This window comes from Cyprinodon variegatus, unplaced genomic scaffold (genome assembly GCF_000732505.1).
Source record: "Cyprinodon variegatus isolate N-32 unplaced genomic scaffold, C_variegatus-1.0 Scaffold113, whole genome shotgun sequence".
NCBI classification, from domain to species: domain Eukaryota; kingdom Metazoa; phylum Chordata; class Actinopteri; order Cyprinodontiformes; family Cyprinodontidae; genus Cyprinodon; species Cyprinodon variegatus.
Window position 1 is genome coordinate 993,835 of NW_015150566.1, and position 13,614 is coordinate 1,007,448.

At 39.9% G+C, this 13,614-nt stretch overlaps 1 protein-coding gene across 1 annotated transcript in view; it reads right to left on the reverse strand.

Annotated features, from left to right (window-relative positions):
- Window positions 1-2,275: 2,275 nt before the first annotated feature.
- Window positions 2,276-13,614, reverse strand: part of LOC107084992 — a 164,557-nt gene continuing 153,218 nt past the window's right edge. Inside the window, exons 14-22 of the mRNA XM_015375086.1 lie at window positions 11,593-11,712; window positions 11,285-11,500; window positions 10,214-10,380; window positions 9,964-10,114; window positions 8,584-8,752; window positions 8,319-8,485; window positions 8,004-8,211; window positions 4,527-5,260; window positions 2,276-3,041 (exon numbers count right to left, since the gene is read on the reverse strand). Of these exons, the coding sequence (XP_015230572.1) occupies window positions 2,733-3,041; window positions 4,527-5,260; window positions 8,004-8,211; window positions 8,319-8,485; window positions 8,584-8,752; window positions 9,964-10,114; window positions 10,214-10,380; window positions 11,285-11,500; window positions 11,593-11,712 (2,241 nt within the window). The 3' untranslated portion in view covers window positions 2,276-2,732. The remainder of the gene's footprint in view (window positions 3,042-4,526; window positions 5,261-8,003; window positions 8,212-8,318; window positions 8,486-8,583; window positions 8,753-9,963; window positions 10,115-10,213; window positions 10,381-11,284; window positions 11,501-11,592; window positions 11,713-13,614) is intronic.

The following is a 13,614-nucleotide window of genomic DNA, read 5'->3' on the forward strand; positions in this document are numbered from 1 at the left end:
AAACTTAAATATGACATTGTGGGAAGGGAAATATGCCAATGTAATTCCCTACCACCCGCAAAGCGATATATCAAACCAGGAACAGACTGCAAGCAAAGTTGTTGCTTCTATATTTAGCATGCTTGAAAGTCAGGTGCAAACTCGCATGCAAACATTTCTGTAATCACTGCTGCCATGTAGAAGGCATTAAGGAAATGACAGACGGAGAGAGTGTCTGTATGATAGCAGAAATGGCAGAATAAACAATATTAGAATAGTAATAGTAGTAGTGATCTGCATGGCAAAGGTTTATGCAGCGGGACTGCAGACAATTAATGTAACAAAACATAATGTAAAAATAAAATCAATAAATTAATACATTTTTCCTAAATTTTCTTCAGTTTTGCTATATTTTACAATTGAATTTCATGAAGTTTTATCTTTTTGACCTTTTCGTTGTAGTGCTTCAAGATACTAATACATAAAGTGCATTGTTGATAATATTCACAACTGTTTTATTTAAACAACAGTTCGAAACTGAACTGTTTCCAACTGTTCCCAAACATACATTACTTTAAAAGGACATTCAGAAAAGGTTTTAACCACTGTGCACTATGATGCACACACAATTGTAGATCAACTGCAGCATGCCCTTTAAATAGACATACAATTGTTTACTGCATAAGAAATTTAGCCCACCTTATTTGCAATCTATGAAGATCAGGCCCTGAGTGTTTTTCATGAAAAGATTGTTAATGGTCCACCGCCTCCTACCTACCCATTTTTTTAAAGGCTCATAAACTGGTGATTGAATGTACCTCCTTTTTGAGACTGAGACTGGAGACAGCAGACGTCCCATTTGTTCCCGTCCCCATTTAGGTTAGGTGTTGTCTTTATCCTCCTAGCTTGAATCTATACTAATTGAGAACACTTAGTTAGCCATGGCAGTTGAGAAGTCAACGGCTTATAAGCTTTTAATAGAACTTCACTTCAAAAATTTTAAGTTTTCATAAGGTCTACCCCTTTAGCAGTTTTCATTATCGGATGATGGATCTGATGAGACTTGATATGAGTGTGTGAAAAGCCGGGCTAACACTGTGCGATTTTTTTTGTCCTTTTCAGGGCAACCTTCCTGTCATACAAGAATTTTCCAATTGGTCCGACTTTTAGCTTGGTCGGGCGTTGTGCGTCATTTAGTGTAGTCGTGGGCAAATCGCTCAGTGGGCATTCGCAAACAAGGATTCTTCCTGCATGATGGGGGTACGAGTGAAATGGAGTTCTTGCTGTAACATTGACAGACTGTAGTAGCCACGTTTGCTCAGCCATGTCTTTGTCCAAATACGTCGTCACCTTTTCTTTTTAGGGCTTTCAGCACAAAATTGCACAAACTGCCAAGGCAACGCGGTTCACTCTAGTGAGCTTCATATTCCTCTTCTATTGATTTGGATAGACGAGTCCGAGTAGCGCCATCTCACTGTGAGCTGAGTCCGGCGTGGTTTTTAGACATACAGTGTGAGCCAGTAGATTGCATCAGAGCGTCGTGCTGCACAGTGTGAGAACATACATTGTGAACTGTGAACTCACACTGAATGACGAAACCCTGCGGTCTTGTCGTACTGTATGAGCTGTAGCTGCGTGCAACGATTTAAATAAATCGCACAGTGTATGCCCGGCTTAGGACCCATGTACTGAGACCCTCGATCCTTGATGTGGCTTGAATCCAACCTGAGGTCCTTTGCCGCATGTCTCTCCCCCTCTCCCATACCCCCCTTTCCGGTCAGCTCACTGTACAAAAAACGAGCCACTAGTGCCATAACCCCCTTAACAAGAAAAGTGAAGTGAAACAAAACCTCTGAGTTTGTTAGCTTTTGGTGAAGTACAGTACCAATTCCCCCACTTCCCTACTTTGGCGTCCATTTTGATCCAACATGTTTGCCAAATTATTGAAAAGTCTTTTAGATAACTGGTAGGCAAGTATGAAATGTCCTCCTGGTGGCTACCATCTAATGCACAGAAAGGATGAAATTTGCCTGCTGCTCCATTTCATACACTACTTCAGAATACTACAAAGAAAGGAAACGGCGAGGGGTCAAAATGACCAGCCGCACCTAAAGGACAGAAAATGAAAGTTTATAGCCTTCCCTTGTCAGTTTGAAACAACAGCATACAAAGTATTGCTCCTTTTTTTCCCCTATTTGGACAAATAGCTGGTTTGATATGATCTGTTTTAGCTACACCAACCGAGTGTCTGTGAACAGTCTACAGGCCAATGCTTTCTCAAACAGTGAGAGTTCTTTAAAACAGGCCGGGTGCTTGGCGGGAAAGCTCTTTGGGAATTAGAACATACAGAGAGCTCAATGAAAAGCCCTTTCTGTGTGCGTCTGGGGAGGATAGTGACGATAATGGAGCCTGTGTCATTTTGGAAACACTCGCAGCCCAAAGTGCTGGTGTCAGCCATGCCAAAAGTCCCAGACAGACTCTTACCCATGCTAAGTGTCACAAGATTTTGCTGAAAGATTTCTGACAGCACTAAAAAAAACGTGTTCATTTGGTGTCCATATGAGGGTCTGATGTTTACAGAAAAAACCTCTTAAATAGGGAAACACATTTTGTACAAATGTTCATTTCAGGAGGAAAAAAATATATATATTACAATTTGCAGTCTATGTATTATTACAGTGACAAAGAAAACGGATTTTTGTGATTTAATTGCAGGTTTAGGAAATGCAAATCCGGATACGAGCATAGATGGGTCACACTGTCGTGGCCCGACTGTGTTTGAGTGCGAGTGGTGAATAGTCTTTAATGCGAACGCAGAGTTTGCCTCTCAGCCAGGGGTTCTGCAGCTCCAGGGGACAGAAGTCATCCTGAAGCCACTTCTCTCTGTTGTCCACCACCAGCACAAGTCCAAAGTGCTTCAACTGCTCAGGACCGTAGTAAACACATTTCTCCTGCTCCTCACCACCTCCATTGCTGCCCAGCAGGCGCCGTGAGATTGTGTTCATCTCCTGGACCACCAGCTGGATCATCTCCCGAGCCGTTGTGCCCAAAGTTACACAAAGCTGAAAAATAGGAGGAAGAGGAGGCAACGTTCAGCTGACAATCACAAACAACAAACGATTAGGAATGTAACAAAAGATTGTACAGCAGGAGAAGAGAAACATAAAAAAGCCATCCTTTCAAAAGCTTCATGGCTCTTTTTAGAAAAACTAAATAATTTGAAGGAAAAATTGATGCATTTTGGGCAAAAAAACCTTGATTTGCCCATTTTGTCTGACTACAAGTGTTTGGACTTAAAGCAATCCATGTCTCAGACTGTCATGCCTCACAAAAAGGTGAATTTTAAAAGGTAAACAGACAAGCAAAATAAAACAGGAAAAAAATGCTGCATGGTACCAGTTTAACCCTTAATACAAATGTTATTATTTATACTACTGTTATTATTACAAGAAGTAATATTAACATTTTTATTACATCACTTCAGGATCCCAAGAAATCTTAATTCATTTGAGAGGAAGAAAGTAAAATAATAAGCCAAATAGGAAATAATCTAAAGTTGTTAAAGTCGTAGGGAACAGCTGTTCCAACCGTTGCATTTCTGAATTCTCCCGAGTGGTGCCCGACTTTACACGAGTGAGTAAAGTGAATGTCATTGGTCGTTGGTTGTGGCAGAAGGTTTGTCGGAAGCATCTTGCTAACCAGTTAGCAACTTAGTGCTAGTAGGTTCCCAATGGGAAATTACATTGGGACCAAATAGCATTTATCAACGACACTGTCAAGGAACGCTATGGATAGCAGAAACATGCAGGAGGAGGAGAGTTTTGTGTCGGAGGTCATGGATGAGTCTCCTCCGTCTAGCACTTTGAGATTTTTTTTAAAATGTAAAGTGCAATACAAATAAAATGTATTATTATTATTATTATTATTATATTTTTTATTTAGAGGAGGAAAGCGGGGATAACGTTGCAGTGGAAGAGGACGCCAGGGCAGTGTAAGCTTTGTTTGGTGTAGAAGGTTTACAGCCATACATGTTTGAGCCATTGCCTCGTGATGCTGCCAGTTCTGTTAGCTCTATCCGAAGACACAGACGTCCATCCCCGTAAATACTGGGATGGAACTTAATGGTAAAGTAAATGATTTTTTTTTCTTATTTCAACCGTTGCGTATATTAGCTGCGACATATGACCGAAAAATTTGATTGACAGAAGACCATTGGTATGTGATTGGCCGAATTTAGGTGTCTAAGCTGACATAAAACTAACTGGCCTGCATAAGATAACAAAAAAGAACAAACATCGATTTTAAGACAGGATTTTTTTTTTTTATAGAAATTTTCTAACTTTTGGGACAATATCGTCTGATAAAGAGTAAATTTATATACATGTTTAAACCAGAATGATTTGACATTTAAATATGACTTCGCTAGGACTTTAAAAAAAACATTGAAATTCTAAGTTATAATCACAAACAAAGACGTTTTTAATGAAAACGAAACAGTTGTGACTGAGCGAGAGAGTTAAACTGAAACTTTATACATGCATTGGTACCTTAACACTCGTCTCCTTTGGCAGGCCTGTTCGATACTGTGGGTAGACTCTGAGTGTTGCATGACAGCCTATCCTGAATGCAGCAGGTGATGGTGAGTTGAGTTTTTGAGTGCCGCTGTCCTCTGACAACGTCCGTGCTGGTGGAAGTTGCAGTACGCAGCGCTCCCCGGGACATCGATCCACTGACGAAGGGCGGTGCCATCTACTCTGTGGTGAGGTGGAGGGTGAAGAGTAGTGGGAGTAGTCAGAGTAAGGCTGATTGTGGATTGATGTGGTGGAAGGGAACTCCAGGCTGCTGGTTCTGACACAGAATGCCTGCCTCTTCTCTGTGATGTGCAGGAGCTCGATTTGTCTGCTAGGCAGGATGAAGTCACTGTCAAAAAGCTCTGGAGGTCCCCTCCGCCTTTCTCCACCACACCGAACTGCTCTGCCTCCTCCTCCACATCGCTCACTTTCCCTCCCCAACTGAGGTTCGGAGGCCTGGAGGACGTCCGGCGTAGAATCTCTTAGAGCTCCTCCTCCACGCCCACCTCCACTGGGACACAGAACTCCTCCAGAGCCGCTCCCATCGCTACGCAGGAAACCACGAGGCTCCAGGGGGGCTGTGGAGGATAAAGGTGAGGGAGGGAGCAGGTCCAGCTCACGGGGACTCTGTGCACGGCTGGAGTCATAGTCACTGTCAGTGGTGAGGAAGACTTCGGAGGAACCCTCTTCATCTGATAGACCAGGGTAATCTGATGGACACAATTAGACAATTGAAGCATAACTTGGCGAATCGGAACTCTAAACTAGTGACAATCATAAACTTTATACATGTTTTTTTACTGGGTGCAATAATCATTACTGAATTAACGGTGAAAAGGAATAAAAAGGATCCATGGTGTTCAAGGAGTAGTATTTTATTTTATTGTCTTTAACTTCTCCCAGCCAGTACATTACAGAAACAGCCTTAAAGCTAGTAGCCTTTGGGATACATGTGCTATGGATTTAAACATCTAGAGACAAAATATTTTCATCTTTTTCTCTCAGTTGACTTGACTGATCGATGAATATACTTTGATTTTAATCTTCCATTGGAGCTCTGTTTGTATGTTAGGATCATCGCTCTGATGGAAGGTGAATCTCTCCCCAAGTCTTAGCATTTCACAGCCTCTCAAAGGATTTTGTTCCAGGCTGGGCTTTATTTAGCACCATCAATTTTAGCATCATGGTCCCTATTAAAGAAAAGCATCTTCACGACATTATCCTGCGACCATCTTTAGTTTCCCACCACAGATAGCTCAGAAGACAAGAGCCTCCAACAGAAGCATAGAGAATATGTCCGCTGAAGAAAAAACATAAACTCATTATAATACTTCCACTATCATTTTTAACTGTAGGGATGATGTCCTCAGAGAGATAAAACTGTGGCACAGAACTAAACTTCATGCTTGTTAATATCTTTCTGTGCTTCTCCTATTTTAATGACAGCATTTTTTTGGTCCTCTACCTGGTTTAGGTTACACAACAAACAGTACTTCAAAAAGCCTCCTTTCAACAATGGCTTTCTTCTTTCTACTCCTCCGAAAAAGGTACACCTGAAGGGCCCTCGAATTATAGTTTTCCTGTCAACAGTTTCTTCCACCTGAGCTGTGAATCTCTGCAGCTCCTCCAGAGCTACCATTGGCCTCTTTGCTGCTTCTCTGATAAATGCACTCCTTGTCTAACCTGTCAGTTTATGTGGATGTCAATGTCCTGGTATGTCTGCAGTTGGTCCGTTCTCTCTCCATGTTCAGATTAAAGATCGGACAAAACTTCCATGAGATGTTCAACTTGGGAAATTGTTTTAGAAACTAACCCTGTTTTAATATTTACTACAACCTTCTCCCTAAGCTCTATGTTGTGCTCCCTTGTCTTCATAATGCAGTTTGTTCTCTTAACCCTTTATGGGGCACTCAGTGAAATACTTTGAAAATAAAACTTCCAAGCCAATAGTGTTACTGGAATCCAGGACATGACCTTATTGTAACTTGAAAAAGTATGAATATTTTGATGGCAAAAATGTATGTCAATGTAATAACAAGAAACTCCAACTTGCCCATTTATATATATATATATATATAAAAAATAACAAAAGTGCTTCTATAAGAAATTCATGAAAAACACTCTGAGAGTGAAAAAACACAATTTTTTGGGAACAATATAACCTTAGAGGCAATAATGCTGACACTCGCACTTACATTGTTTAGTTTAAACACGTAAATATAATTGTTAACTTGGCTTATTAACTTTTTAAAATAATTTTTTAACTTTTAATGAGCTTTTTACCTTTTTTCTTGACTTGTGTACTTTTTTTTTTAACTTAATTTACAGTAGGTAATTTATCATTCAAGGGCTCATTTAATTGATAAAATGCCAAAATAAGAAGTACAGCCATGTATCAGTACCTTTGCTGAATGGATGGATATAAATCTTGTGCTTCTAGACCTTGTTACTAGCCAAAGTAACTATGGAGTTACTTTTTGTGACCTAAAATGCCAAAGAATTTGGGTAACGTTCTTTTTATTGGAACTCTAAAGATGACTAGAGGGCCAGTTATGGAATATTAACAATTTTTGATAAATTAATGAATAAAATAAATAAAAGGACTACGCGTAAGTTGTTATATAAAAGTGTCGATTTTTTTTATACAAAAAAGAACAATAGGATGTTTTACAACTTTATATTTTTGCTTGTTGACAGCTTTTAACCTGTTATAAAATATATATAAAACTGAAAAATAATGCCTACTTTAAGCAGGTTGACAAAAATAAGACGTAATTTGCAATTGAATTAAACAGCATTACACTATTCTAGAAAACATCCCTAGCAGGACGGTATGATCCCAGCATTTTTGTGTGGAAAAAAGTAAACCCTGCAAGTAAAATCAGTACAGCCCTGAGAATTTAAAGAAGTTGATGGTGTTGATTAAAGGCAGCAGGTGTCAGTCAGTGTTGAGAGGATGTTAGGAGTTTACGACGAGCGAATCACAGAAACATTTAGCTTCATTGAGTCCTTTTTTCTAGGAACAGTGTCATTGAATCAGTGGCTCTGTCCAATCCTCTCTCTTCTGTATTCAATGCATGCTGAACATCCACCCACCTTACGGCTCCTTAGCCAGACGGCGTTACCTTTGCCTCCATCTAAGCTCCATGCTCATCTCTGCCCTGCCTAAAGTATAAATATCTCCCACTGCAGAGAGAGTGTGTTGATGAAAACTCACTAAATGATCAGGGTGGAGTAACGCGCTGCTTCACATTTCAGGCAATGCAACAGAGTTACTAATCTGTGAAAGTTAGATTACCTCCTTAATGAAAAACAAACTCACAATTATTCAATACCATCTGTCACATAAAACCTGGTAGCATCAGGTTTCTATCATAACAAAAAGGTAAATACGTTTAAATGGGATGAATGATTTTTTAAAGCACATTTTAGTGTTGTTATAGTGTATCTGACCTGAGTGTTTGCGGCAAGGTTCTGGTGAGGGCATGGGGGAGGGCATGAAGTCTGGCTGGGAGGAGGTGGAGGGAGGCTTGTCTGGCAAAACCTCTTTAGAAAAGTCTATTATCCAGCTGATGGAGATGCCTCCTGTTGGCTGCTTGTAGCGGGCATACTGCAAGGCATCCATAATCCACCTTGCATCTCGCCACATCTCCTCCATTTGCTATGGAAAGGTTGTAAAAGTTTATATCTCTTTTAGAAATAACATTAAGCAGTTTAAATGGGTTTTAAATTCTCAAAAATACACCTCGATGCAGCCAGTGATGATACCTGCATGTGCTCCTGAACCTGTTGGTGTTTCTTCTTAGCGACAAGGAGCTCAGCCTCAGAGAAGGCCTCTCGCAGAGCCTGCTGCGACATGAGGGATTCCAGCTCCAGGAGAGCCGACACTCTGCAGTACTGCCCAATGAAACTGGGCCAATATGCATTAAAGTGTACTGTGAATAGAGGTAAATACGCTGTTAATAAATACAGGAAAACATGAGCCTGAAAAAAGGGCCTGTTAGTGAATTTGGATAAGTCTTAAAACACTGACCCAGTTCAAAGATCTGGAGGGGCAGAGTGAGGAAGCCAGAGCGAGGGGAGTATGGATTATTCTGACCAGGAGCTGTGCAAACTTCATCTGAAGGCGGCAGGAGGAGCACGAAGGACACCTTCTCTCCAAATTCCAACACTTCCTGGCTGTAGATCCGGAAATCCTGAGCCTGGGCAAATGCAGGTAATCCTAAATTGATATCTGCTCAGTAAAACTGAGGCACACTTTCAAATTTACATTTGATACATCAGTATATTCTTATAGTAGCACAGAAATCTGTGGAAGCATTTATAAACTTACATTTTATACAAAGTGGATTTCACTCCTTACAGCATTAGCTTCCTTGGATAGAGCAATACGTCTAAAGGATAACTTTATGTGTTTAGATTTTAGTTTTTTTTTTTATCACTTTAAGTGAAAAGAGTTTTTACATAAGTTGTTTTGATTATTCTATAACTGCTTTAAAAGGTTTCCCATCGTCAAGAAAATATATTTAAATGCCTTCTGACACTCTTTGGATCCATAGTTTGAATAAGATCAGGAAAATTCACAGTGAAAACCTTTGTCAGCAAATTCTAATTAAAACTTGTATGTCTGTCAACTTTAAATAGGAGAGCTTATACATTTTTGATATTTTATTTTATGTCTAATAAACCAACGACATCTTCATATTTGTCCCCAATTTCTTTGTTAAGAAATGCCAAAGAAAAATGAGTGGCTAATTAATAACTTGCTTTTGCTGTGTGTCTGCAAAGGAACCACAGCTTTTTATCAGTATTATATTCTCCCTATAAACATCTCATGTTTAATGGTAGTTTAAAGTGTTTAAAAATACTGTAGAGATCTCTATTTTTATTATTTTTAAATTATCGCTAGAAAAAAATTGCACTGATTTTTTAACATAAAATATGACGACATGTATAGGTTTGTTAGATCTCCAGACTACTGCTGCCAGACAGCTTAACTCCAAAGTTCCTTCTCCTCATTGGATCATAACCATGTGAGCCGTAACCAAGGAGCTCCCATTTGAGTGGAAGACTTTGCTAATAATACATTTGTTGCTTATAACCATTGTTTTTCAATGAAGACCAGATATTTTGTGCAAATTTGCATAAATCTTGTTAAAATAAATGTTTTAAAATACAAGGCTAAACACTATTTAAAACAAAAGACCAGCTGATTAAGGGAAAATTGCAAAAAAACGAAAATTACCTTGGGAAGAAAAACAACATTGTGTGTGTTTTTTTTTTGTAGCATTATTGCATTGAAGCACTTTTTGATTCTGCAGTTATTTGTAATGGGGGTTGATTGGTTTTGTGAGACCTGTGCTGTTATTGTCTGTTGGAAAACCATTTATTTCACCACCAGCCTCATTCTCACCTGGTTTCCAGGGACATTGATGTGTGCCATTAGGTCTTTGATGGCACTGCGCAGGTCATTTAAGAGGCGATGTGGTGCACTCTGCACATCCTGGTCCATTTCCAGTGCTTCGTCCAGAGAACTGAGAGCCTGCAGCCACTGCCACTCCTCTCTAGACGTCCCAGATGGAAGGTTATTCCAGGGTAGTTAGATCTCTGTTATTTAACTGGCTAATGTAGTACACAAGTCAAAGTTTCAAAGGTTCTCCCACCTGGACACATTGCTGTTGTCCCGTATTTTGGTGTGACAGAGAACGTTGGGGAGTTTCTGGGGCACCAGCACCCTGATTTGTTCCACCGATGTGCAAAGTTTCAGGTAGCCCAGGTATAAGCCTGGAGACAAGAGCTTTCTGCTGCGTCTGTGATAAGCCAGCTTCTCCTGGGGGGAAAAAGAGAGAACACAACGGCATTCAGTTAACCATTCCTCTAAACTTACAGTAGTTTATGAGACCATCCTGTCTATACATGTTCATATTTAAAGTTGAAGTCAGGACTGGAAATAATCCATCAGATGGTTATTTTATGCAAGCCTCATCATGTTCATGACCTCCAGCAACAATTCCAACTTTAGTGAACTGCAGTTTCGCCAGAAGAATCTCCACTATTGTCCTGGAAACCAACGCAGGCTGGAGACAAGGGCAGCATAGAAACAATGGAATCAGGCTCCCTCGCCTCTGGATGAAAACCTACTTGTGATTCACTTCTACGCTGTTCCTTTAGTGAACAAAACATTGGTTCTCTCTCAGTTACAACAGAGGGAAGATAATGTGAAAATCAAAAGAATATCCAATCTTGTCATAAAACAAACAAATGTGCGTAAAATATTGAGCACTCATGATCACCAGATATGTTCTTCATATCTGACCTGACCTTTTACATATCAATTCATCTTAGTCTGTGCAAATCTGTTTCTCACAAAGACGATTAATTTTTGTCTCAATGAGTGTCAGTAATTCTAATTGGACAAACTGTTTAGGTCACAGATCTAATACTCGTGTGTTACAACAGGCTCGGTTTTCCAACATGAAATACATCTGAGGCACTGTATTTTGGGGAGCATTTTGGTGTTGGCTGAATATCTTCTCCTGCACCCTTTTATCATACCATATTTCAATTAAAGGGGAAAAAAACCCCAGAAAAGAATGAAGCTTTTTAATCAAGAACCACCGCTGTCAAATTGTTACTTGCTGCTAAAGAAGCTCTGATGCAAGCCTAAAAATACCTGCCTCAGACGTTAATCTGACTTCCAATAAGAGGTGCAAGACCTTCTTTCTGTAACTCACATGAAGTGTGATAAGTAGCATGTCCAAGGCGGTTGGCTCCTCCGGGGAGGAGATGGACTTGCGCTGAAGCTGGAGTTTACAAAGTTGTGTCCAGCGTACTCCATCCAGGTTGGGGCAGGTGCTCATGTCCTTCAGGAGGACCAGCAGGGCATTGCCATGCTTGTCTTTGATGGGCTCAAAATACACCTGGCCAAGGTCCTGTGTGCCCAGCATTCCCTGAACGAAAAAAAAAAAAAAAACACCACTAAGTAAAACATATCAAAAGATAGCAATCAATACTTCATTATCAAACCATCATGCTACAGTACCTGTAGCTGGGAGACTGCCTGCAGCATCTTTAGACGGGTCTGCAGAGTACATGAACATGATGACTGCGAGGCACTGAGACACTGCTGAAGCCAGGATATCTCCTCCCATAAGTATGACACCTGAAACAGATTGATGATATTAAAGTGGTCATTATAAGCTTTCTGGACTTTTTATGTCACTCAAAGTCCAGCCATTTTTCTTCAAACCATCACTGTTTGTCTCAGAGTTTGGTTTAAACTTGGAGTAATCAAGACAGACAAAAGAAGCGTGAGGCCGAACAGAACCACACAAAAAAGTTCAGAATCCACTAAAGACATCAGGTTAGTAAGTGCAAGACTCATATTGTAAGTCCCCTAATACTGTGCTAATTTATGCAGTTAAATTCAGTTTATGCATATGGTGCCAATTCACAACAAGGCACTTTACAGTTCACCAGATCATACAGTCAATTTGATTCAAAGTTTTCTACCTAAGGAAAACCAGCTGATTGCTGGCTTATCGACTCATTGACTCAAAGGCAATCCCTCACACCAAACATGCTTGTAGTGACAGTGGAGAGGAAAAACTCCCTTTTAAATCTCCAGCAGAACCAGATTTAGTGTGAGTGGCCATCTACCGAGGCTGACTGGGGTTCAAGGAGACAGAAGCAGACAAAGAAAAAATAGCAGAGATACAAAAGGCAACTGTTAACCAGCTTCACAGGCGGTCCCGTCCAGGAAACACACAGGTAGGCAGACGAGCTCCGAGCCAGCCCCACGTCAGAGGACGAAGAGAGCATCTTTTTTGCATTAATGCACATAAACAATGTGCATTAAGCTGTTTTTTTTTTTTTATACATTTGTGCAAAGAAATGGGAACACATTATAATAAAGTGACAGGATGGTAATAAAGCATGCCTTAAGATCCCTTGCGGTTCTCAGCCAAGGGGTCCTTTGGAGAAGTATGAAGACCTTTTTTAACTACTACACATGTTTTGACACTATAATTAAAAACTTGATATGCAGTTATAGAGCAACATAAAGTATGCCATTTACGATGTTGATGTTACACATAATGCATCAGTGAATCGGGGCCCTTGAGTCAGTTCATTGTGGGTTTGAAATACGACCAAAATGCCCATGCTATCTCTAGAGGAGCCTCAGAGATCCACAGCTTAGCCTGTAGAATATTGTTTTCTGTGTGCACTTGTCCAATTTGTTTTTTAATTGATGAATGGCATATAAAAAAAAAGTTATTATTGAAAGAATGGCATAAGAAGTTCTGTTTACTACAGATCACAGGGAACACGGCAAACAAGCAGAATAAANCAAATAAGGAATTCAAACAAAAAAAAAAGTAATTTTCTGTTTTGTTTTATTCTTGGATCAGGCTTTAAAGGGTTAAACCAGCTTCACAGGCGGCCCCGTCTAGGAAAAACACAGGTAGGCAGACGAGCTCCGAGCCAGCCCCACGTCAGAGGACGAAGAGAGCACCTTTTTAGCATTAATACACATTGTTTATGTGCATTAAGCTGTTTTTTTTTTTATACATTTGTGCAAAGAAATGGGAACACATTATAATATAGTGACATGATGGTAATAAAGCATGCCTTAAGATCTCTTGCGGTTCTCAGCCAAGGGGTCTTTTGGAGAAGTATGAAGACTTTTTAACTACTACACATATGTTTTGACACTATAATTAAAAACTTGATATGCAGTTATAGAGCAACATAAAGTATGCCGTTTACGATGTTTATGTTACACATAATGCATCAGTGAATCGGGGCCCTTGAGTCAGTTCATTGTGGGTTTGAAATACGACCAAAATGCCCATGCTATCTCTAGAGGAGCCTCAGAGATCCACAGCTTAGCCTGTAGAATATTGTTTTCTGTGTGCACTTGTCCAATTTGTTTTTTAATTGATGAATGGCATATAAAAAAAAAGTTATTATTGAAAGAATGGCATAAGAAGTTCTGTTTACTACAGATCACAGGGAACACGGCAAACAAGCAGAATAAAGTGCTCTAATCGGAGCTCTGATG